The sequence below is a fragment of the Thamnophis sirtalis genome, unplaced genomic scaffold, assembly GCF_051295495.1.
Source record: "Thamnophis sirtalis isolate CommonGarterSnake01/CBP01778 unplaced genomic scaffold, rThaSir2_p1.2 scaffold_9, whole genome shotgun sequence".
Lineage (NCBI taxonomy): Eukaryota > Metazoa > Chordata > Lepidosauria > Squamata > Natricidae > Thamnophis > Thamnophis sirtalis.
In genome coordinates, this window is record NW_028261389.1 from 36,177,604 (window position 1) to 36,204,064 (window position 26,461).

Sequence of the window (26,461 nt, forward strand, 5' to 3'; positions counted from 1 at the left end):
CATATTTGCATTAATAAGTGGCTTTTTACCAGCATCAACTTTTAGCTTAAATAACAAATTATTTATTAGTGGCTAATATTCTCATATTTAGTCTCTAGAAGAAACCATTGAGGTTAGGACAGTCACTAAGTGAAACAAGTATGGTTTACTGAAAAAAGATTCAAAACAGTTTAGAAAAATCACTTGTTTCAGCTATTTTATCCAGATGCAATTCACTAAATTGCAATCTAAAATTGAAATGTAATCTTTTCTAGTATTCATTGGGTCCTGAATCTTAGAAAACAATAACTTGCTTCTATCACTGTTTAGGGCTGTGCAGTGTTTCATATTCACTTCCGAACTGATGTTGTAAAAGAATATAGCATCTTTGCAGCTCTTTAAAGAACAGTATATCAGATGACTGTCAGATGACTATGTTGTATTATTGCCATACAATCCTAGACAAAAATTACCTTTAAAATTACAGTGCTATATTTGCACACAGTGTTCTGAAACACATTTCTGGAATCTAATCTAAAGTACTGCACATTCCAAACATATATTTCTTTTCCAGCTTTTCACTTGATATAAAAAAACAATCAGAGAAAGGATAAGGAAATGTTATGCATTTTTTAACTGAGAGTAGTTTGAATAAGGATCTTTTTTAATCAGGAGAGTAGTGCAGTAGTTCTCTGCTTCTTACTGAATCTTTGAAAACTAAGTTGATATATAGATGTTAATGTAGTATTTTCAGTTTTTTAATTATTTGTTATTTACACCTATGCCAAGTGCATTAATAGAAATGTGGTTTTATTCCTTTCTTCTTGTAGTCTGAAGATGCAAATGTAAAGGCAAATATCTCGCTGTTTACAGCAGCTAAGAGAAAAGAATGGAGATAATGTTTGTATTTCTAACTTGCAAAATAAATATTATCAAAAGTAACAAAAACTCCGTAGACAAGATTAAGCAGGTGTCACTTCTACAGTATTTTAACATCCTAGTTCTAACAATATACAAATATATCGAGAAATACAAATAAAACATTCAATGAAAAGCTGCAACATACTGACTGCTACTAGAATTTGATGGAAGAATATCATATCTGGTGCCAAATAAATACTTTTAAACAGTTAAGGCAAATAGAAAAATATTTCATACAATTAAATGGAATGGTTTTCATTTAACAATGCAATCAAAAGAACTGTGTAACTGACTTTATTTTTATTATTTTTGAAGAAAACAATGAAACTGAAACCATATTGAACCAAGATATATAAAGTGAAGCACCCAAAATAATGTTCCTAAACCAAGAGCAACAAAAATTTCAAAAATCAACTGAATGTGTTAATTATTTAAATTATTACTGCTTAAAATATTTTATAAATCTAAAGATTTTTATGAATCAATTCTAGGCTTCAAGTAACAGAGTTCCAGTTGTTTCAGTGATGGACTATTGATCCAAAAAGCTGTCAAATCGATCATTAAATGAAACATGTCAGTTTTACTCCTGAAAAACCATTCAAGGAAGCAGAGATACTATCCAGTTGAAAACATTTCCTGCCATTATTACACATCCATTTGCGGGATCAAACAATTTGCTTAAATTTTTTATTGATGGTAGAGTGATCTCAAATGGGATCTGGAAAAAAGAGAAAGTGTTGACTAAGCAATATACTTGTGTTTGAATTAAGTTCTTAGATAAAGATAGTCTTTGAGAGGAACATTTTTATTAGGAACAATTGTTTCTCAGCCTTTTGGTTAATAACACATACTCTAACAAGATTTTAACTACAGAAAACTAGAAAAAAATTACCTAATATACATACTTGTTATTCAGAAGGAAAAAAATCAATTACTTTACATTAGCAGAAAGATCTGCCTATCACTGTAATTCCCCAAACTGATTCTGAATAACAGTACAGTAAGCCCTTGACGCTACCATGGCAGTTGGAACGAGTGCCTCCATCACTGTGCAATTCAGTTCTGAATGGTGATGTCACATGACTGCATCACTTACCAAGTGCGATCCCATCACTCTCCACTGCTGCCATTAACCAAACTCTACCAGTCATTAACTGAGGACCCACTCTGATCCAAGACATTCCCATTTTGATCCCTCCCAGTCCTGAGGCTCAATAAGCCTATGGTAAGGGGCTGGATTGCTGCTTCCTCTTCAATTCCCTCTTCTGCTTATCTCTGTCTTTTTAGCCACCTCTGCTTCCAGTTGTCCCTGTCCAGCCCTAATTGCCCTGCAACCTTCTAGTGAAGGGTCAAGTCCCACCTTAGCCATGAAAGCCAGCTGGGTGATGTTGAGTCACTCGCTCACTTTCTCAGCCCAAACCACCTCATAGGATTGTAGTAAAGAAAATAATGAGAGGAAGATGTATAGGATATGTTCATGGCCTTGAGTTATTTGCAAACATAATACATAAAATTGTGAGTGGGCCAAAATGTGCCCAACTTTTTATTCATGTCAGCCACTACCAGGCCGTGGCCTATTCAGAATTGGGCTGCATAAGGGGCTGGCTGAAGCATCAGCCCTCTGCTCTGTGACCCAGTTCCTCTCTCCCCCACCCATCAGCCAGGCTATCAAGCCACAACAGCTGGGGACAGTTGCCTTAGAAGCATCACCATTACAGTGTGTCCTCCTCTATGGATATCTTGTGATCCAATCTTACAAGTTTACATAAAAACAAACAGTTAAGCTACAAGAATGTATTATGCTTTACAAAAGTAATTATAAAACCTTTTTCTTTTTTGGGATCACCTGAGAAGGAACAAAACATTTTAATGCACTAATATGTTTCATTAATTATCCACTACTATTAATATAATACATGGCAAACAGGTATATATTGTATAATGTATTGTGCCCTTTTACCTAAGAAGAGCTTATATTCCAGACAACAAAAATTATAATCATGCTAATACAAGTAACTTCATATTCAGAATATAATAAAATATGCTTCCCAGAATACAATTAATAACAGAAACCTATTAGAAAAGAATTACAATTGAGAAAATATATTTTTTAAAATCCAAATAATGTACCTCTGTAAGCGGTGCAGAATGATCCGTGGTGATAGACAACAAGGCTTTTATTTCAGAAAAGCACACTTTAACCATTTGCTAAATAAATAAATAGGAAAGAAAGGACTACTTTACTATATATTTTTAATTTGTCATATCATACTATCAACCTGTTTGGCCAAAGTTAAAAAGTATCTACTTAAAAACCAAAAGGTGTTTTTTTTTTAATTATCCAGTAGAAAATTTTAGGAGACCAAGTCTTGCTATTCCAAGGAAAATAAAAGTAAAATAGAAATAAGACATTGCAAATGTTTTTTAGTTGAAAATTCTGTTCCTGATCATGAATTGTGGATGTGTAACATTTTCTTCTCTGAATTGAAATAACTGACATTACAACTCTCATTCACATTCAGTCATGATTTTTTTTAAAAAAGCATATAACATGATTGTCTGTGTCAATTGGGGAATTGGGTAAGGACATAAACAATGATTCCTTACAAAAAGAATGACTGACCTGGTGTATTGAGCAGCACATTGATACTTTTTAAATGTTTAATTAAAATGTATTATAAAATATAAATAGGAAAGTTTTAAAAAGAAAGAGTTGTAGAGAAATTTTTTTTAAGTAGCAACTTCTGACTTACATTGTGGTTGAATATAAAAAAAAGTTACAACTTCAATCTTTTGCTTTACATTTCTAAATATTTCAAACATTTCTATAGTAAGAGAGTTCTAGTCATTAGATATCAGAAGTCTTCTATACAATTTTCTATGACATCCAACTATTGCTTCCATGTTGCCATGAAATGTGCTGAGAAAAATGGCATTCACAGTATCCCAGCTCTTCTGCAACATCCTACCCTGTTATATAAAAAGTTTTTGTAAATAAAATCTCAATATGGAAATAATTTTATAAATGTCTTCCCAGTTTAAATTACATGCTTTCCACAGAAACCAGCAACAGGAGGCACTAAATTATATTATAATGCAAAGAGGGAAAGTTTAAATCTACTATAGTACACTGAAAAGGCAGAGAAAAAGATTGTGCCTGTATATCTAGGTGATATATGGTGTGTATGAGTGTATATCATGATGTGCACAACAACATGCTTGAATACTAGTGCATGCACTACTGCATGCAGGGGCAGCTATTATGACATCCTTAGTAGCACAGATTTTGGCCATCCCTTCCCCTCCTCAAATCTGGAATCTACAGTACCAGAACAATAAAATATATATTACACGTAGAAATGGAATTGTTCCTAAGACAGCTGCAAATTTGTAATTATAATGAAAAATCCATTTTCTAAGATTAGTCTTTGTACAATATTAATAGCTTCTATAGTTCAACAATGAAAATTCATGATTCCTAATGTGACAAACCAGCCCAAATATTTGCACCCATATAATCACTTCAAAATCACATTATTTTCAGTTTTAAAATACCTAAATAGCCTACTGTCAATTAAATTAGCCTTGACAAAAAATACTGTCATTTAAATTGATTATATTTATATTACCACCTGAAATATTTGTCATCCATTCAAAACCCAGTATTTCAATAATAAAATAGAAAACTGTTGTCTGTGCTGTCACAGCATCCATCAGATGAAATGCCAACACATGCCTCATTAATCATATTAGAGTAGATATTGAAAAAAATCTGTCACATGATAAATGTCTTCTCCTTTGAAAATAAATGTCTACTTTTCTTTAACATTCATCAACCAGCAAATGGTCTGACAATACTTTGCAGATTATCAGTAAAAGATCATGAAGAAATTTCCTAATTGACTGTGATGATTTTTATTTTATTTTTTTAAACTCTAATTAGCTGTCAATAAAATGCCTACAAAGAATGTTATCACCCCTACCACAATTTCCTTCCCTTTCTTCAATCAGTATACAGTTTTTCTCAGCAGGGGAAGCAATTTATAGCTGAATTAATAAACTGAACTTTAACCCAAGTACTCCAATGCCTTTACATTAAGATCAGGTGGAATGCTCCATATCCAATCAATCAAACAATGTCATTTATCAGGATTTGGGAAATATACATGCTGCATCATTTGCCCTCTGGAATTGCATCCTCTTGGATATTTATATGTCTTTCACCTTACATCTGCCCAAAAATTTCTGAAAACCTGGTTTCCCCCCACAACATTGGGGTAGGCTATTGTGTAGAATGTATTGATTTTTTGTTCTGGTTTATTGAATTTGTTTTTTTCCAGAAGTACAGGTTCTTTTTCTTTTTCATTTTATTGTTCCTACTTCTGAAATGTAAGCCACCCAACAGTCATCTTGGGTCAAGCAAGCACTAGGTCCAATGGAATGCATGGACACATATATAGAGAAATACATTAATGGTGCTTGGTGAAAAATTGTAATCTGCTTTGAATGGGCAGGGATGTGCAGTCAGGGGAGGCAGGGCCTCACCATTGTCCTGATGAAAAAAAAAAGGAAAAAGGCAGAGGTAGTTGCTGCCAGAGTCACAGTGGATGACTCTACTTAGTGCTTAACTGCAGGAGGAGGCGAGAGAACCACGTGCCTCCTTTACTCTATCTTTATGATCACTAGAGCAGAGTTAAGCAAGGGTTAAAAGGCGAAAAATTCCTTATGCAAAGGAGGCCGTGGCACGACAAAACCGCGCTCGACTAAACCACGCCCGATGAAACCGCATCGCTGACGTCATCAACAGGGCGACAACAGCGAGCGCGGAGAAAAGGGTGCTTTAAATAGCGCTTTTAAAGCAAGCCGATTCAAGTTAAGGTAAGGGTTAGGTTTAGGGTTAGGTTAAGGGTTAGGTTAAGGGTTAGGGTTAGGTTTAGGGTTAGGTTAAGGGTTAGGATTAGGTTTAGCGTTAGGTTAAGGGTTAGGTTAAGGGTTAGGATTAGGTTTAGGATTAGGTTTAGGGGGGTTAGGTTTAGGTTTAGGGGTTAATTTTAGGTTTAGCGTTCACAGCGTGCTTTTTTCTCCGCGCTGTTGTTGCGCTGTGATGACGTCAGCTACGCGGTTTCGTCGAGCGCCCTTTAGTCGAACGCGGTTTTGTGGTGGAACCAAGGAGGCACGTGGTTCTCTCGCCTCCTCCTGCTCTAGCAGCAGCAGCTTTTGCCTTTTTCTTTTTACATTTTCATCATGGCAGACAAGAGGAGAGTTGAAATCCTCTGTGACACAGCTGGAAAAGGTATGTGGGTCGGAGGGAGGTAGGGGGGAGGAATTCAAAATTATTGTAATTTGTAAGTAATTTTTTATTGTGAGTAATTTGTGTCTGTGTGTGTGTGTGTTTGTTTCTTCACTCAAAAAAACTCTCTCTCAATTTGCTTTCTTGCTTTCTTGCTTTTGCCTGCTGTGCCCCCCTTCCCTTTCTCCAATCCCCCCCACCGAGAGCCCCGTCCTGCTCCCCTCTCCCTTTCCTCCTCCTCCTCTCCCCTTTCTTCGCCAGCTGCCGCCTCGCCCCCTCCATCCCCGCCGCTGTGTCTGACAGAGGCGTCTCGCGTCTATGGTGGACATAAACATGAGACGCCTCTGTCGGGGACAGCAGCCGGGACGCTGCTTCTCGCCGCCGCCACACTCTTGCCTCACCAACCGTAAACCCCACCGCACATCACTGTGAATGGGGTTGTCCTTCCCTAAACCTCTGGAATTAGTTAACACTCCGATGCTTAGATATTAAAAAAAGCAAGTTGCCCCAATGTTTTTTAGCATCTGAATGTATATATGAGTTCTGCCTTTATTTAAAAATTAAAGATTTGTGATTATCATCTCCATTTTAGATCACTGTAATGTAATTGAAATGGATCTACCTTCTAAAATGCTCCACAAAATTCAGACAGACTAGAATGCAACCCATAACATTTTCTACATTACCAGGATATCTCCAATCCTGTTCAGAATACATCTCCCTAGAACTTCCTTTGCAAAGTTGCTAGAAAAAAGACAACAAAACAAGTGGCAACTATCTGAAAATATAAACAGATGGAACACTTGTCCATTTTACCCCTAGAGACTTGCCTGGAACATGAGAATAGTTGCTTGAGAAAAGCTGCAAGGATTTGAAACTATCAAAAAAACAGATAAACACCTCAGCTTTGCTATGTAGAAATAATTATTGTTTTATTATTATAGCTTATGCTATATAATAAATAGCATAGAGAGTTCTCATTTTCTGCTTGCTTCATTTAATAATTGTTTGAAATTAACGATGGTAAGTTACTACATCCTTCAACCATATGATTATCATTTGCATGCTCCCCAATTGGCTTGCAACAAGCAGAGTTTATGAAAAGCATGGAAGTAAAATTATAAGTCATGGTCATCTGATGACATGATTAGTTACTGTGGTGATTCACTTAATGACTGAATATGAGGTTACATCATAAGCCTGCCATGGCAATGTGATTTTCCACTTAGTGCCTTTACCAAGGGAATTGTCAATTCCAACTTTGGTTGCTAATCAACAATAATGCATATAATATATATTGTAAATAATGCATATAATGTATATTGTTTAAAAATGTGTAAAATGGCAAAAATGCTGACATGGCTTTGTATATTGCACTGGCTTTAAAAAAGAAGAAATACTACCTTTGCAGCTAAGTTAGTTCTCCTCATAACAATTTCCCTAATATATATAATATTCTGAAAATGGATTAAATAGCCCATAATGTTTGTGGAGATCTTTTAAGATTGCCTGAAACTTTTTGAAGTATGTGAGTTCAGCAATCTTTCACTCAAAAGTAATGCTGAAATTGGGACAGTAACATGATGCTGCTGTTAAAGCAGAAATTTGATTGATAAGGTACTTGTAGCTTGAGTCATATGTAACTTACATTTGCATAACAAAGCTGTCTTGCCCTCCGTTATCCACTCTCCATCTCATCCCAATTTAAATCTTATTTCTAGCTGCTCTATGCATCTGATGAAGTAAGTTACAGATCATGAAAGGTGTGTTTTAATAAAATTTGCTAGTTGGAAGAGCTACTAATAGGCTCTTTATGATGTATCTGTTTGCCGACTTTCTCAAAGAAATCTTGAACGATCAGTGAGGAAGAAGTTTGCAGAAATCTTGCCAATTGTTCTTAAGTAAAATTTCTTCAATATTCAATAATAAAGTCAGTATTTGTGGGGAAATCAAAATATAGCAGTAATTCTAAAAAAGCAGAATAATATAAACATTATATAGAACTATTACCAATCTGTTACACAGATGTAAAATAAAATTCATCCCTTGAAAAATAACATTAAAATGCAGCATAAAATATGATCCTCCTGTCTTAGAAGAAAAAGACATATAAAATTCCAAGCATACATTTCAAACACACTTTTACTACAGAGATTCCTGAACCTTGAGTGAGATACTGCTTTTTTCATAAAACAGTCTTGCTTTAAAAAGGAACATTCAAATCAAGAACAGTTCTAAGAGCCCCTACGTTTATATGTTATATAGACAGATTTCCATGCTATAATATTTCTAATAATATCTGATAATTGATTCTGGTAATTGTTTAGATACCTTTGTGTTTTCATCCAATAGCACTTTTCCTGTATGAGTTCCAAGTCCTTTAGAAGGTAAACTTTTCTGTATTTCAATCTGTTCAGTCATCTGTGACTGTATTAACATTTCAACTTGTTGCTTCAAATCAGCCAATTTTTCACGTACAGCAATAACTCTAAAAGAATATAATATGAATGCTATTCAATAGAATTATAGTGATATTGTACATGTATGAGTAAACTGTCACATTGAATAATAAGATTAAGACAGAAAAGTCTTTGTTGTAGTTGCTGCCTTTAAAGTAGGAGAGAAGACTTCATATTACCTATGATAATGCTTCTACAAGAGAATTCAACATAGTTGTGGCCTGATAGACATGGTATGAAAAGATTAATTACGAACATTGATGCAGAATGGAAATGCTAATATTCTAGAATATAAGAAGCAAGTCATAGAAAAGTTGGAGGAGGAGGAGGAGGAAGAGAGGAAGGAGAAATTCAAAAGGAAACACTATGTGTAGGACAAAAAATGGAAATGAAAAAGCCATCACATAGAAGTCAGAATGATTGTAATCAGTTGGGTGAGGAGAGTGTAGCAAGGGATACAGTACAATATCCTGCTTGTGAACGGAAGCAGAAATGTGACATAACAGAGCAGCAAAATATGTAGGCAAGGATAGATCAGTATCTCAAGAGAAGATACAGTATATTTCAGAACTATAGAAGAATCAGATTACTGGCTCTGGTGAAGACAGAGAAGTCCCCAGATGATGGGCTCCAGCATGACCCAAATGCTTGGAAGAATAAACCTTTGTTTCCAGTGATCCACTCAGACTGGATCTTGAACTAGATCACTATTTACAAGTTGAACATAATGGAACCCAAAGCACATAAAGACTGCAGTGTACTATTTCTGCTACATATGCTGGAATATTCTAATAAGAACATAATATGGACATTACAGAGATATCTCTGTATTGGCAAGAACTGACAGTTATTTCACATAAAACAACTTAAACAGAACAACACCGACAGGCACAATTGTATCAAGCCTTTCCCAAATTGCTTCTTTCTTGTTAACATTATTTTGTGGAAACACTTGCTTCATCTGTGTAACTTAAATCTTTAACCTACAGAAAAAACTAATTCCACAGAGCTGGCGTACCATATAAATACTACTACATTTGATGGTCATCTAAAACTTTCACATTCTAAGACTTCTCATATTCTACAGAAGCTTTTTCTCTAAATGTACATTGGAAGCATCTATAGTACAAATTAGGAAAAATATACTAGAATTTTGGTATTATTGAGAGTTTGTTTACATAGTCTTAAGTGTAAATTTTGTTATCCTATAATTTTCTGACAACTTGGATTATGTTTAACATTAAAAATATTTCAGATTCTTCTGCTGGAATTATCTCTTCAACAGACTTTCTTCTGATAAATGATCCTGGTTTTATAGATGCTACCAGTACTTTTTCATTTCTTATTTGATAAATGTCATCATCTGACATTTGATCTCCAGACTAATTTACTTATTCATTACTTCTAAATTCCCCAATGTAGCACCACAGATGTTTCTTCAGTATGCATTGGCTGGAATCCAAAAGCTTATGATTAGTATTCTGTAAATAAAGTACTTAATTCCCACTTTTCCCTCATAGCACCCTAAGAGTTGCCCTTGATTATCATATAACATGCCTTGGGGCACTGATAACATAGGTAGGGGAGAAATAGAAATTACAACACCTGGATAATGTGCCACATATGTGCTCCTGCCCAGCATAGGTTATTTGATTTTGTTACTGTTTTTGAACATTGATAAAAGGCTGTTTTGACTATGCTTATTACCCTTCACCACACAATATCAACAAGGCACACATTTTGTATGAAATAAAACATATAATAAAACAAAATTAATTAAATTACCTGTTCAGTGGGATCCATAAATAACCACAGTATATGTTGGCTGGATTGAAGGAATTGATGTTGATAATTCTGACAGGTTTTACATTATAAGCAAAAATGAACAAAACCTGCACAAAGAAGAAATACTTGATTAATATTATTGTTGAAACTGCATATTTAATAATAACCACAACATGATATACATATATTTGTTACTCTTCAGGTCCATATATAGTAATATATTTAAAAACTAAAGGAAAATATGCATATAGCTTTATGCTTATCTGATTGCCCATCCAACAGACATCTTCTGCTGGATCATATGTCAGTGACTAAAATGATATCAAATAGTCAACTACTCCTAGGTCTCTGACCCATTAATCCTAGAAGGATTCAGACAACAACTGGAAAAGGCTTAAGCTCCAAATCTGAGAAATCTGGCATCCTGCTTGAATAGCATTTTTTCTTAGTTGCTTGCTTGCTTGTTGTAATTTTTCTTTTACTCAATTTTATCTGTAATAGCAAAATAATGTGGGCCATGCATCATGTACATAGACACTATGGGCATGTTGAATATATTTGCCACCTTGAATTTGTAAAAATAATAAAGGTGGGCTATAAACAAAATACAAATGTATAGATATGCACAGCAGTCCATTATATTTAAAGCATTACATTTGTTACCATACCATAGTCTCTTCTTCATTTGATGATTTTACCAAAGAGGGAAGGTACCACTGTACGCAAAGTTCCTTCATTGGAGTACAGGTTGCTTTGTTTTCTGAATGCATGTCTACCTCAGAACTAAAAGTACTGGAAATCGTTTTCATAGATGGTGTTCTTTGGGAAAGTCCACATGATCCTAGAGTTCCCTAAAAGTTATATAACCATTTATGAAAATATTTGACTTTACCTTTAAAACTATGAATTTGCTACATAATACTTCTAATAATTTGCTACAAAATGCTATTATTTTATTACAATAATATACATCCAAGATATGCTTATCCTTTAAGTAGCAGTATTGGATTTGGCAGAGTGAGAGCTGTGCACTATAAACATAAAGCTTTTGGTGTGTCCCTGCACAATAGATACAATGCCCTTGTTAAACTTAATACTGATATGAAGGGGGCAGATTCAGTTCTTTGTGATGACGACAATGTTTCAGCTGAGCAGGGAGTTGTGTTGTGCAATGGATGGGAACTAATCAAAGAGAGAAGCAATTTAGAACTAAGGAGAAATTTCCTGACAGTTAGAACAATTAATAAGTGGAACAAACTGCCTCCAAAAGTTGTGGATGCTCCAACACTTGAAGTTTCTAAAAAGAGATTGGACAACCATTTGTCTGAAATGGTGTAGGGTTTCCTGCTTGAACGGTGGGGGGTGGGGGGGGTTGGATTAGACAACCTCCAAGGTCCCTTTCAACTGTTATTTATTATTCTATTTGTTTCTTGAAAAATCATATATTAATACACTTCAAAATATCTTGTACAAATTTATTTCTTTAATGTGAAATGTTGCTTATTATTTATCTCATATTCCATTTACTTTTAACCCAAAATAAAATAAAATATGACAATTAGAAATAAGATGGTGAAAACAATTTGCTTATTTAAACCTCTTATAAGAGAAGTAAATTTCAATTTTTTAAATTTGGGACTCAAGAATACTAGGTTTATATCCTGTAACTTAAATTGGAAATCAATCTATTCAAAGATGGTTTTTCATATCTGGAAAACTCTCAATATATTTGTAATAACAGATTTTTGTTTGTTCCTTTTTATGTATTTGGTGTATATTTTTCTTTTCTTAAGATTTGTCTAGTAAGCTGTTCACATATCACTTATTTTGCAATATTTTGTATCTGTTTGAAACTGGACTAATAAAAACGATTAGAAACAGACATCAGGCATTTAAATACAAACTACAGTTGCAAGAAAAAGTATGTGAACCCCTTGGGATTACGTGGAGTTTTGCATGAATTGGTCATAAAATGTGCTCTGAACTTCATCTAAGTCACAACAATAGAAAAACACAGTCTGCTGAAAATAATACTACACAAACATTAGATGTTGCCATGGTTTAATTGCACATAACATGTAAACATTCACTGTGCAGGGAGGAAAAAGTATGTGAACCCTTGGACTTAACAACTGGTTGACCCTCCTTTGGCAGCAATAACCTCAACCAAACGTTTCTTGTAGTTGCAGATCAGACCTGCACAACGATCTGGAGTAATTTTGGACCACTCCTCTTCACAAAACTCTTTCAGTGTAGCAATATTCTTGGGATGCCTGGTGTGAATCGCTCTCTTAAGTTCATGCCACAGCATTTCAATTGGGTTGAGGTCAGAACTCTGACTGGGCCACTCCAGAGGGTGTATTCTGTGCTGTTGAAGCCATTTTTGTGTTGACTTACTTGTATGCATTGGGTCATTGTCCTGTTGCATCACCTATCCTATGCAGAGCTTCAGTTGGTGGACAGATGGCCGTACGTTTTCCTGCAAAATGTCTTGATAAACTCTGGAATTCATTTTCCCATCAATGACAACAATCTGTCCAGGCCCTGAGACAGCAAAGTAGCCCCAAACCATGATGCTCCCTCCGCCATGTTTTACAGTGGGGATGAGGTTTTGATGTTGGTGTGCTGTGCCTTTTTTTTCTTCACACATAGTGTTGTGTGTTTTTCCCAAACAACTCAATTTTGGTTTCATCTGTCCACAGTATATTTTGCCAGTAATGCTGTGAAACATCCAGGTGCTCTTTTGCAAACTTCAAACGTGCTGCAATATTTTTTTTTTGGACAGCAATGGCTTCCTCCGTGGTGTCTTCCCATGTACTCCATTCTTGTTTAATATTTTCCTTATTGTAGATGTGTCAACAAAAAATGTTAGCATGTGCCAGAGATTTCTGTAGGTCTTCTTTACCTCATGAAGCATTCTGCGCTGTGCTCTTACAGGCATTTTTACAGGATGACCACACCTAGGGAGAGTAGCAACAGTGCTAAACCTTCTCCATTTGTAGACAGTCTGTCTTACCGTGGACACATAAACATCAAGGCTTTTGGAGATACTTTTGTAACCCTTTCCAGCTTCACACAAGTCAACAATTCTTGATCGTAGGTCTTCTGAGAGCTCTTTTCTGCGAGGCATGGTTCACATCAGACAGTGCTTCTTGAAACCAGTAAACCCACAACAGGTGTGTGTTTTTAAAGGGCAGAACAGCTGTCAGCAACACATCCAATATCATCACACTGATTGGAGTCAAGGTTGGCTCCCTCCTGGCTCCAATTAGCTCTTGGAAACGTCATTAGGCTAGGGGCTCACATACTTTTTCCTCCCTGCACTGTGAATGTTTACATGTTATGTGCAATTAAACCATGGCAACATCTAATGTTTGTATAGTATTATTTTCAGCAGACTGTGCTTGTCTCTTGTTGTGATTTAGATGAAGTTTAGAGCACATTTTATGACCAATTCATGCAAAACTCCACGTAATCCCAAGGGATTCACATACTTTTTCTTGCAACTGTATATAACAGAAGTATGATTTGATATTTTGTCCACTATTTAGATAGCAATATTCTGTCCGCTATTTAGAGAGCAATTCTAAAATGTCAAAATGTCTTTTTCCTACCTTTCCCAAAGAAAAAATGGTAAAAAATAGGTTTTATTTATTAATCAAATTTATATAGCCTCCCATCTCACCAGATTAAGAATTTACTTGATATTGCTCAAGTAATAGATTAAATCTTCACAGCACAGGCAAATAATGACATCATAATCATATCAAAATAAAAATAATTATATTTTCTTTTGTAAATTGTTTTTATTATTTATTGTGATGTTCTAAATATTTAATAAAACATATTTCTATCCTGATGCCCAAAGAACCAAAACAAAACCGCTTTGGCAGCTTATGTAAAATAAATAAATAATATAATATAATCATTTTATTAGGTATCTTACCTATTTTACAGACAAATAGAATATTATGTATCAATACATTTTAAAATTATGATTAAATCTCAAATTACCTTTCCAATTGTAGTCATGCTAAGGGAAGGTTTCTCCATGATATACAGTTGTTTCGGAGGTTCTTGAAGACAGCAGCCAGAATAAATGGGCAAATGGCTTTTAAAAAAATAATGAAGTTTTGCCAAGCGCAGAGCAATTGTTGTGTCAAGCACCGAGGTAAAAAGCACATCTTCTTTAACAAATAAGCCTTTTCCTGCTTTTGGGACAGCTGTGGAAAATAATAATAGTAAGGTACGCATGTATTTAATTTATTTAGCTGGAATCCTATAGCAATATGTATGACCTATTATAAAAATTACAAAATAGTTCACCTGCGTTTCAAAGTAGATTTTTTGAGACATTACTATTCACAAGAAATAATCAAAGTAAAAAAATTTCCATAATATCTCACATGAAATTATAGTGTACTTCAGGTAACTGTCAGGCCTGGCATCAGTTTTTCTCAGATCTTGGGACATTTAGAAACATTAATGGTAAGTCCTGGGCGATATTTTTTCTTAGAATCTTTGATTTATCTAGATCACTTCTATTTACCCTCTCCTTATTTAGTGACCAAGTCCTGTTCCAGAGACCTGGTCGTTAAGTGAACACCTGAGACAGAAGGAGACACTGCAAAGATCACTGATTGCTGCTGTGTCATCCTTATAAAGTTCTCTCGTACAGCTACATCAGTGTTACTCTCAGTCTGGTAAAATTGGTTGTAAATGCATACATTTTCAGACCATGAATTATATTACTATTGTATTTGCAGATGGCTACTAATGAAAGATAGTTGCTAAATGTGGAGTGGTGTATTAGTCTATATTAATCAGCAGGGGTTCTTTTACATTTTAGTGAAGACTGTTCCACAGAATTATCTAGAAATGCTAGACCAAGCATGTCCATACTGTGGCCCACAGGCAACATGCGGCCCTTGACAGCTAGTAATGCATCCCCACAAGATCATAAACTTTTAATATTATTGTGTGATTTATATACATTAACTATATTATATATTTTATACGTGAGCCAAAATCATTTTTCCTCCCTCAGTGGGGCTCAGTCAAGCCAAAAGTTTAGACATCCATGTGCTAGACAATTTATTCAGAGCGTTAATACCTTCCTCATGCAAAATATCAATTCTACATTGATTTAAAACATTGCCCAACACTACTACCCCTGCTATTCCATTTGCACTACTTACAGTAATCTAAGATTAAAGCTCACAAGCAGGTCAAAAGTAGAGGGGATTCTGAGGAATTGGGAAAACATTAGGATTTCTATTTTATAGAAACAACAAACCTGGTTGTAGCACAATATTAAAAATCTAAAATATATTACTTCTTTAGCAAAGCAAAGCTTCCTACCAGCCAATGGACTCTGGTTCAAAAAACTGGTTAAGTATGTATGGTAGCGTAGTACATGAAGCCAAGGTATTCCCAGTTTGCCCTGGTTTTCTTTAGAAGCGACTCTTTCAACTCCGTCACACTCTGATTTTGTCTCTTGTACAGAACACACCACGGGAATTTTATAAGTAACTTCGTATTTTCCTAGAGTATGAAATATTAAAAAAAAAACTTAAATAAAACACTGTAAGCAGTAAATTTTAAGGATTTATACTGTGTTAAATTTAGCAATAGAATACATAGGTGCAGAGCTCTGGGCAGAGGTACACAGCTGTAATACAGACGTGTAATACACAGGTAGCTAGTGATCATTTTCCTCAATGGATAAATGTACAAGTATGTTTTTGACTCATGGTTTAATTGGATTCTGTGTATCTAATTTTAGGACTTGTGTGAGAGCAGATCATTTTTAGGTCACATTTATGCAGAATATTGAAAATTCATAAGGATTCTCAAAATTTTAAACCCCATTGTTTCTGTTCCTGTAGGCATATTTGGGTAGCCTATCAATAATCCTCTGCCAATAGTGAAGGCTTTAATTATTATATGGCTATCTTATGGTTACTGACTAATCTGGTTTCTGGCCATTTCCTTCTGATTTTGCCAGACTTAGCTGTCTAAATCATGTATTTGTAATATACAAACATGTGTAAATCAATATCTTTACTGCATTTTAAGCAACAAAGTGATTGTTATTTTTCTCTAAGTTTGATAATACATTTGCTGCATATTTTAACGATTGCTTTATTTTGCCACCTGATAGAATTATGAAACAACTTATTACTGAAATGCATGATGAACAAACACTTGGGAAGATTGGGATCAAGAACATAATAACGTATTACTTGTATCATTTAACAATAGTTCTATAGAGATAACCAGCAAATTAATTATATTATCTCAGCCATAAAAATATTACAATGTTTACAAACAATATAACTGAAATTAGATTTAAATGGATTTGTTTACGACTCAAGAGGCAATTTTTTTCTTATTACTTAAAAACAGAAACAAAAATATCCATTTTTTTGTCACTGTGGGTTTTTTTCGCCATCACCTAAAATGAACAGTCATGAACACTCTAATTTTCTACTGTACCAACATTTAGACTAGGTTACAATATAATATGAAAAAGCAAATACCAGACAAAAAATCTTTGTAAGAAGAACTGAGATCCAGAAGAGCAAATTCAGGCATACTTTGTTGCAGTCTTTGTCTCATGTGATACAATTTAATAGCCTTTCTTCCAGTTAACTGCTGACAAGTCAGAATTGCTTCACTGACCTAGATTTAAAATAGTAAGCTTAAAACTAGAAACATATAAAAACTACCGTACTAAACTAATTAATCTCATCAGAATCAAATGTTGAGGTGAACTGTTAAAACATAGTAAAGTGATACAAAAAGGAAGATTTCTGATTATACTGAAGAGAAGCCTTGAAATATTTAAAATTTGCAAATGTTAATTATTAAATAAGCCTTTAAAATGTAAAATAATTTGAACAACATTACTGAAATCAGCCATTATGATTTTGCAAGCTTTAACATACAGTACCTTAATGATACAAAAATAATCTTAAAGTTGAAATTACAACGCTTATCTAATAAAGGAAATCCTCATTTAGTGACTACTAATGAAACCAGCAATTAATTTGTTAAACAAAACAGTCACTAAGTGAACCAGGGATTGTGTACACAATCTTATTTTAGCTTTTCTTTGCAGATCTGTTGTAAAGTTGCTTTTACATCACTGTGAACCATTGCTAAACAAGGACTACCTGCATAAAAGATACAAAATACTGCCATTGTATCCTTCCTTTATTCTTTTCAATGTAAAATATAAATTCCCTGGAGTGTTTCTCCATCAAAAAGATATGTGGGGAAAAAAATAAGCAAAGATAAATCAGATTAACAAAAAGCATCACAAACCTGTGCAGCACTTCTTACAGCAATCCAGGCTTGTACTCTGTACATTTCAGGAAGAGTAATTTCCCCAGAAGTAGCTGAAAGTCTGTTATTAAACTGAATGTAACAAAGATTGATTCAGGTTGGTACAAAATGATAGATTATGAGAAAGAGTTTCTATGTACATGTAAAAAAATTACATTCACCGAAAAACTTCTGAAATGCTATGAAAAAAACAATCAACCTTAATGGAAACATATGTATGTACTCTGAAATAACTTTATTGATTTACTCAAATGTATGTAGAAAATTACTACTTAATGGTTCATGTTCTTTTTCTTTATTCTCTGTCCCTTAAATGGAATTGCAATTTTGTTTGCTTCTTTCAGAAAGGTGCCTGATATTCCTTCATTTCCCAGCAATTTCAGTACAGAATAAGCACTCTGAAACTCTGGCTAAGTTCCTCAGTATGGTGCTAACAAATGCTATGTATCTTTCCCAAAGGTCCCTGTCTCACCTGATATTATTTTTTTAAAAAAAATTACTTAAAAAAAATAAAACAGATTCAGCATACTGCAAACAGAAAGATGGGCATCAATTTTACTTCTGAGATGGCCTCTGAAATCAAAAGCCTTCTGAGAGTTTAAAAATGTTAAATACGTGCAACACAATGCTTCAGTGCCAAGTATGCTTGCATGTTTACTCCAAATAAAATGACATGCCAGAATGGTAAAGAGCAAGTAGGATGGAGAAAGAATTAAAAATAAATATATTTGCAATAGTGGTGAATAAATATATTACATATTTCAAGTTACAAATTTTCCAAAACGTCCTAGGCATTAAATAATATACTTCAACCATTATTAGCAATAGTAATTATCACTTATACTTATATACCACTTTACAATGTTTTGCAGCCCTCTCTATGCAGTCTACAGAGTCAGCATATTGCCCCCAACGATCTGGGTCCTTATTTTACCGACCTCGGAAGGATGGAAGTTTGAGTCAACCTTGAGCCTGTAAGACCCGAACTGCCAAACTGCTGGCAGCCGGTGATCAGAAGAAGTAACCTGCAGTACTACATTCTAACCACTGTGCCACCATGGTTCTTCTATATCATTTAATATAGTAAAAAACAACTTTCTTCTCTCCTGTTAAATCACTACACTCCTGTGGAAATTTTGTATATTATTCTTTTACCCTGTTGGGCCAATTGATCGGCTATTTTATCCAGGGCAGACAAGAGGGATATTTTGTATTTTTTGGCTGCTACCACTGGTTGTCTGAATTTGTGAAGCCAAGATACATGAGCAGTTGAAATTATGCTGGTGTTTGAGAAAGGGGATTAATTGTGCAGATTATTGTGGTGCTGTAGTCACAATCTGTCTTACCTGAAGCAACTCAGTTTGATGATATTTTATTAGCATGCAAACAATAAAAAGGTGAACACCAGAAAAGCAGTGGCAGCTTCTTTAGCAGCCCTGAGTAAAGGCAAAATGTTTTAGGTAGATCTCTCTGGGTGATCTTTTATTATTTTTCTCTTCCTACTGGATCAACATGCTATCCATATTATCCCTGAGATGTGATTGGTGAATAGGAACAATGTAATTTACTTGGCCACAGGTTTTTGACTGATTCTTCCCTCTGTGGTCGTTCTCAGTCAATTTACTTCCTTTAAATGTTTTCACGAGGCCATTTTAAACAGTTCACTTGGGGGGAGGGGGAGAGAGATCTCAGATTTGGTAATGAATGCAATTTACATGTGTAGGGTATATTTTAGCATGAGAGTGGGAACTTTAAGTATCCTAAAAACATAAGGCAGGGGATGATGTGAGAAAATGGGACTTTCCTGAAAACAGCAGCTAATGAGAAGGGAATTTCCTGCCAGGTAGGCTATAGAAAGACTCAAGTATTTTTATTTAATTTCAATTACTTCTTGTTAGTGTTAAGCCAATCACAGGCTGGTTTCATGTCTTCACATTAGATGATCAGTAAACCAATACATTTACAAAGTGGCTTCAAAAGGAAAGTTCTGGTCTATTCTGCATCCAAAGGAAGACAGAGGAATGTCAGGGACCCAACTGAAGAAAGTGGTTTCACAGAAAATTAGCAGAATTAAATTGGAGCTACAAGATATGCTGGCATGGAGCAGATCATTTCAGGCCACTTCTACAATGCATGATGTGGGATGTTCAGGAAAATATCATTTCCAAAGTATAGCATTCCAATTATTCTTGAGCTGGGTGAGTTGTGTGTGGGGGGGACAGATAGAAGAAAAGCAGAGGCCTGTAGATATATACTCGAAGACTTATTAATGGGCTGTCCTCACATCAGGCAAGAGAGCTATGTGGATGTGCGCTTAGATACTCACATCAATATTTCAGGGATCAGCATAATGCTGTTCTTCTCAACATGAGTTCCTTTCAGAGGGTCCACAAAGTGAAATAAATATTTTAACATTTCTCAATTTTAATTTCTAATACAGTATATATTGATAAATGCAACCACATAAATCAAAGCTCCTTGGAATCGTCAATTATGTTCAAAAATATAAAGTGGTCCTGAAACCAGAAAAGCTGAGAACTGCAGTAATAGTGTCTGTAGTGTAGTACCCTATTTTATTTGCAGTATATATGTATATGTATAATATACACAGTAGTGTCTGTAGGAGTTAAGTAAATAATATCAAATGATAATAACAACATGATTAAAATTCTATATCTATCTATCTATCCAGGCAGAGGGAGGGAGGGAGGGAGACAGACAGACAGACAGACAGACATTTTTTCCATCTGCTCTTCGTGCCATGATTAACTGAACAATTGGGCTCAGCAACTGGATCATTAAATGAAGCAATTGCTAGGATTGGTTGCAAATTTATTTTTCTCCTGTACGTTGCGTGGAGAGCCAAGCATGGGTTAAATTCAGTCTATCTAGGACTGAGTAGGTTTTTCTTTAGCCACGCCTCCTGTGCCTCATTGAGATCAGTTTAAAAACTCAGTCTGCCCGTTTGGACTAAATTTGGTGAGCTCCTCAGTTCTGAGCAGATAGACTGGGACTCTCCAGTACAGTTTTAGTTTTTTTCTATAGTAGAAAGATTGTAGAGTAGTATAGGTTTCCTTTGAAATTGTTTAATCACTGATTGTTAAATTGCTGAGAGGTCTGCTGGTCACAAGCGGCGGTGGCTGGCAAGCACAGGGGTGTCAGGGGGCTCCTTGACTCGCCTCCCAGCTGTCATTGGACTTTAAGTGGCTCCGGAGCCTCCATTAGGAGCTCCGGTTGCTTCTGACAGCTCTCCTTCGTTCCCGGTGAGTGCAGTGGCCATTTTGGAGGCACGATTTCGCGGACCTCCTTGCAACAGTTTACAGAGGCTGCAACTGTCAGCAGAGGCTTGAAATCGCGCCAGAACAGCACAGCAGCCATTTTAAAGGACATTTTTGTGCTGTTTTTGCTGAAGAAGCCTCAGAGGTCTTCGAAGAGCTGCACTTCGCACTCTCAGCCGCAGATCGCCGCTGGGGAATGATTGATCTTGTACGGGACACCAGCAAGGTCTCCATTCCCTCAGAACAGTGATTGAGTGGCATTGGAGTGGTTGGCCACCTGGTCATACTCCAGCTCCTGCAGCAGATCTACGAGCACTGTGGAGCCAGCTGGCTCGCACCTGGTGCCATCCTACTGCTGCTGATCCATCTTCACACTTCAGCCACTGCCAGCTTGGGAAGATCTTCAAGAAAGGCACACGATGGACCAATCAAATGAGAGATATAAACTGGAGTGGAGAAGATGAATTTATACTCTGTATTGGTTCTTGGAAGTCAGGGTGGGGAGGTTGGGGGGGGTGGGGTATGGGAGGGGGAGGGAGGTAAATATTTGTAAAAGTTTTGTTTTCAAAAATTTTCAATTAAAAAAAAAGGCGCACGATGGCAGATGGAGGTTTGGAGGATCTGCCTGGGCCCTCTTCGAAGCGCAGTAGGCCAGATCCTCCACCACAAGCGAGAAGGGAAGGAAGGGCACCAAAGGGAAGGATTGCCATGGCTCCTCAGGGAGCAAAAGCTCTCAAAGGGAGGAGGCTAGGAGGCACAAGACATCAGGAAAAGCCTCTGGGAAAGCCCAGGGACAGGCCAAATCCCCTGAGCGTAGGGCCTCATTGCCTTGTCCTTTGCCTGATTGGTCTGGGGGAGGGGTCCTGTCTCCTTCTCTGGGGGGGGGGGTATTCCCCCTCCTTGATAGATGAGGGGTGTCAGGAAGAATCTCCTGGCGGGAGGCTACCCTTCGCTGGGCTACCCAGATTCTCCCAGTTCCTCCATAAGGGAGGAATTAGAGCCCTTCCAGTGCTTTATTCCGGAGGAGGAGGAATCAAGGCTTATTAAGGACAGGGGTTATCTCGCTCTATCTAAGGCTAGGCCCGTGGAGGACCAGGGTCCTGCACTGTCAGCTGAAATGTGGGAAGTCATTGCCCAAACCATCTCCCACGGCATTGCTGAGGGTATCAATCAGAAGGAATCCCACCTCGGCAAAACAACCAAGTCCCGTCCAACTCCTGTTCAGGCCAGGGATTGGTTGCAAATTTATTTTTTCTCACCACTGTAAATGTGAACAATTACTTAACAAGGGTTGCTGTACATATAACATTGATGCTTATAGACAACAATGGTAGGATTTCAATCACATTACCTTGCTCATTGTCCTGACATTTTGACCCCTTCCATTAATTCAACTTCATGCACAAAGCAATAACAATGTCTCTATATTCAGGCTTATAGCTTTATAGACCTGTAATATAATACTAAATTTGGGGTTTAAATATATATTAGCCTTAAAAACAATTTTACATACCTTCTGCTTAAATGTTCTTCCTTTCACAGTACCTGACGTCGGAGACTCTTCCTTGTTTGTACATAAATAAAAATAAAGCAGCGCTATCTCCATATATGATCTTCTTATTAATCTGCAAAAAAATAAATGAAAAAGCAAGGAATCCAAACATCTTAGTTAGCATTTGGCAAACATTTATATTTTTAAGTGAATAAGTTTTATTCATCCAGCCCTTTTAAATGTTTTATGGTCTGAACTTTTCAGTGTAAATCGTATGTTTTAATTATTGTTTTCTTTTACCTGACATACTAATCTAAATAACATAGGGGAAAAAACTGCTCACCCATAGTGCTGGTAACTCAGCAGGCTTAAAGTTATGGCATCCAACAAGCTGTCAACAGCTAATTCTGATTTATTAAGACCTAATGAATCAAGTTGTCGTTCTATTCTTCCTAAAAATGATACATATGAATTTATTTAAAGAGATTTGTTTTTCCTGATAGAAATAATAAAGCAGAATACTATTTTCTTTTAAATGATATTTTCTTAATAATTTTTTAAAATGGCAATGAAAAAGAAAAGATAAAAAAATAAAGACAAATAAAACAAATGAGGAAATGGAATTTACTAGTATCAAGGAATTAAGTTTCAATGTTAAATATTTCATTAATTAGTTTTACGTAACTTAAACTATAGAAAATTACAAACTACAGATCACAGAAAACTACAGATCACTGTTAAAATCCAAATAATATATGAATATCAATAGTAGGAATCATCATAAAATAAAATTAAGAATGACAGTAAATTTAATTAAGCATCTGAAAATCCAATTTCATCTAATAGATTATTAACATCTAGCGCATTAAATTTTTATGTTAAGAGAAACGCAAACTTGCTGCAAGTACATATTTAGAATTGTAATCCAAAAATTTCCCAAGTTCAATTAAATTCTGCATCAGATTTACTTTTAGCATACTATACAAAGTTGATATAGGAGATGACCAGGCTTAGGAAGGGGTCAAACACATCATCAGTTATGAGTCCCTTTATGCCACAAGAGATTTAAGATCAGCCCACCTTAATTTTTTTTTTACTCTTAATCTACCACCAATTTGCTTTTACTGGTGGTAGTTCAGAGCTCTACTGGTAGTAGAGAGCTTAGACTTGCAATAAATATTTATACTCATTTAAACTGCCTGGATTTTCTGATTTCCCTGGGGCTTGACAGTTATTGAATATCAAGACATAACTTAATTAGCCACTTGTCTGCAGAGGGAGGTATACTACAATACTTTGCAATAGGAAGCACAGAATATACAAAACAGAATACTATAAACTGTTAGGGAGCTAGGTTATCAACTCTCTAGCTCTCAGATGCAGCATGAAATTTGAGCAGCCCTTTAGAAAAAAAATTAGTTGTTTTTTACCTTTTCGAAAAAGAAGTTCTGCTTCTAGCTCTAAATCTTCTTTTACTGATGCTATGCAAAGATTTAGTGCTGTTTCTGTGTATTGTAGGGCTTTTAACCACTGCAACTCACTTTGTGGTTTGGATTTACATAATAATTCTAAAGTTAAGGTATGCCCTAGAAATCAATTTACAGAAAAATATTTCACCAATTATTTCTAAAGCAAAATAAAAGTCAAACATTGTATAAATGAAAAAGCAAAATAAAAGTCAAACATTGAATAAATGAAATGCAGCCCTTTAATACAAGAAATGAATTATTCCAGATATATACTTTGCAAGTGAAATTTAGAAGTGCATACTTATATTTTCTCTAAACTACATACATGTAGTGTCTCACTTAATGATCCTGACACCAGCAACTCCATTGCTAAGCAAAGCAGTCACTAAGTGGGAAATTATATGGCCATGACTCACCTTTCCAGCTGTTTTGTTCTTCTACACATCAAAGCAATCTGTCTATGCCAGAAGCAGAAAGGGTTAAGCAAAAGAAAGACTGCACACAGAAATTGCTTGCTTTTTTTTTCTCCCCTTCCCCTCGCTGAGAGGAGACATTGGAGAAAAAACAATTTCGAGAGCACTGTAAATTGTAGTTTCTTGCAAACCCTCTCTCCAATCTTTGTGGATTGAAGTGATTGTAATGTTCCTGTTTCTCCGCTTGAGGTGAAGAGACTGATCTTTTTCCTCTATTTCTTTTTGCTACTCCAACTTTTTTGGCTTAAATTAAAACTTTTTTTACTTTAATAAACTTCTCCTTCTACTTGTTATAATATCATATTAAAGATACTCAAGGAAAAAGTCTTTAAAATAGTTGAATCTGCCACTTGGAAGTCTAAGACTGAAGTTTTTTTTTGCTTTTGCTGTTGCAACAAATGTATCCTTTGTTCACTCCTATTTGACAACACTGACTTTGCAACAGAAGGGTTTGGAACTTGTTTATAAAACTTGATAAAGACTCAAGGTCACAAATAGTCTACTGCTGGAGCGTGTGGAAAATAACCATAAAAGAACATCTGCTTAAGATTTAAAATAAAAATAGATATATTCTTCAAAAACTTGTGATAGGCTAGAGTGGCAGAAAGTACCAAATTCCTTTCTTTGCTTTTCCCTTATATTTCTTTTTACTCTAAAAAATGGATCAATACTCAGATGAAGAAAACTTGATAATTCAAAACATTTTGGCTGGACTTCAAAACATCTCAGAAGGACTTGAGAGGTTTGACAAGAAATGGGACAGACTATGGGGTATCACAAAAAAAGATGATGGGGCTGCAGCCTCAGAAATTAAAGAAGCGAATGAAAATATAGAAAACAAAGATAAGAAGTTAGATGAACTTATTAATGGAGCAAACGTGAGTGAAGGTGGAAAGAAGGGAAGCTGGAAAAGTGACTTTGATAATTTGGTGCTTCATCCCAAACCCCAAGATGCAGGAGAAAAAGAAAGAGCGAAAAAGATGGAGTTAATAAGACAAATCTATCCAGAAATAAACCTGACAACCAAAGTTAAGCATACATTAATAACAACTCAAGGGCAACAAAACTACATGAGAGATCTTTTAAGTTACAAAGTGCGGACAGAAGTCTTAAACCCTGGAAAGGTTCTGGAAAGGGAATCGACACAACAGCTGGCGAGAGAGAAAAGACCATTTTGTTACTGGAAAGATACTGGTTAATAATGCTAGTTGATGAAAAAAAAAGCTAGTTAATTATTGATGATTAATAAGTAGAGATTTTAGTACTTTATAGACTGTTCTATATTACCATTGAATGTATATTTGTTAACATATAATTTACTATGATACTAATAGTGAAATGATAACCTTAATTAGGATAAATAACCGGGCCATAAAAATGTTCATGTATACTTTTGGTGATTGATAAGTAGAAATGTTAACATCTTTTGGATTGTCTTAGATACTTAACGTTTATTTTCTTAGCATGTAATTAACTAATTTGGGATTGAGGGAAAAGACCTACAAATCTTATTAATAAATCATTGTTTAAAGATGGCTATAAAGGTATAATATTGTGTGGGCCTGTGGAGAGGAAAGGTGAGATAAACAGTAAATAACTTTTAGTCAACTATAATAATAACAAAGAAATGTTAATGGATAATATCTAATGATATATACAGGTGTGTTATTGGGAGGGGGGAATGCTTAGATATCTTACTTAACTGAAGTTGTTTTAGAATATGTCATAAAGGTGTAATGTTATTGGAGATCTATTGAAACTGCAAATGCCAGTAGGTGGTTGTGTCTTTAAATATAAATGATTCTAGATAAAAACATGTTTAAATAATGGTAATTAAATCAGAATTGTGGTACAGGGATAGTAAAATACACAATTTTTCTTTCTTGACTTAAAATGTACAACTTGATCTGAATGAAGTATATGTAAGGATGGTGGAAGAAACGCACGGAATATATTTGTAACCAA

The 26,461-nt window shown here is 35.3% G+C and overlaps 1 protein-coding gene and 1 long non-coding RNA gene across 5 annotated transcripts in view; one reads left to right on the forward strand and one right to left on the reverse strand.

Moving 5' to 3' along the window:
- The window catches only part of LOC106537418 (uncharacterized), a 33,646-nt gene that overhangs the window by 1,756 nt on the left and 5,429 nt on the right, over positions 1-26,461 (forward strand). For both annotated transcript variants that reach the window (XR_015697738.1, XR_015697739.1), the window contains exon 2: positions 14,463-14,680. This is a non-coding gene — a long non-coding RNA (uncharacterized LOC106537418). The remainder of the gene's footprint in view (positions 1-14,462; positions 14,681-26,461) is intronic.
- Positions 942-26,461, reverse strand: part of CFAP54 (cilia and flagella associated protein 54) — a 142,338-nt gene continuing 116,818 nt past the window's right edge. The window contains exons 59-70 of one of the 3 annotated variants that reach the window (XM_087723327.1): positions 23,985-24,140; positions 22,898-23,006; positions 22,576-22,687; positions 17,764-17,856; positions 16,977-17,118; positions 15,796-15,978; positions 14,449-14,657; positions 11,103-11,285; positions 10,435-10,541; positions 8,522-8,678; positions 3,031-3,108; positions 942-1,618 (exon numbers count right to left, since the gene is read on the reverse strand). In XM_087723327.1, the coding sequence (XP_087579453.1) occupies positions 1,499-1,618; positions 3,031-3,108; positions 8,522-8,678; positions 10,435-10,541; positions 11,103-11,285; positions 14,449-14,657; positions 15,796-15,978; positions 16,977-17,118; positions 17,764-17,856; positions 22,576-22,687; positions 22,898-23,006; positions 23,985-24,140 (1,649 nt within the window). In that variant the 3' untranslated portion in view covers positions 942-1,498. Of the gene's footprint in view, positions 1,619-3,030; positions 3,109-8,521; positions 8,679-10,434; positions 10,542-11,102; positions 11,286-14,448; positions 14,658-15,795; positions 15,979-16,976; positions 17,119-17,763; positions 17,857-22,575; positions 22,688-22,897; positions 23,007-23,984; positions 24,141-26,461 lie in introns of those variants that run through there. The other 2 variants (XM_087723328.1, XR_015697737.1) reach the window with 2 other exon arrangements.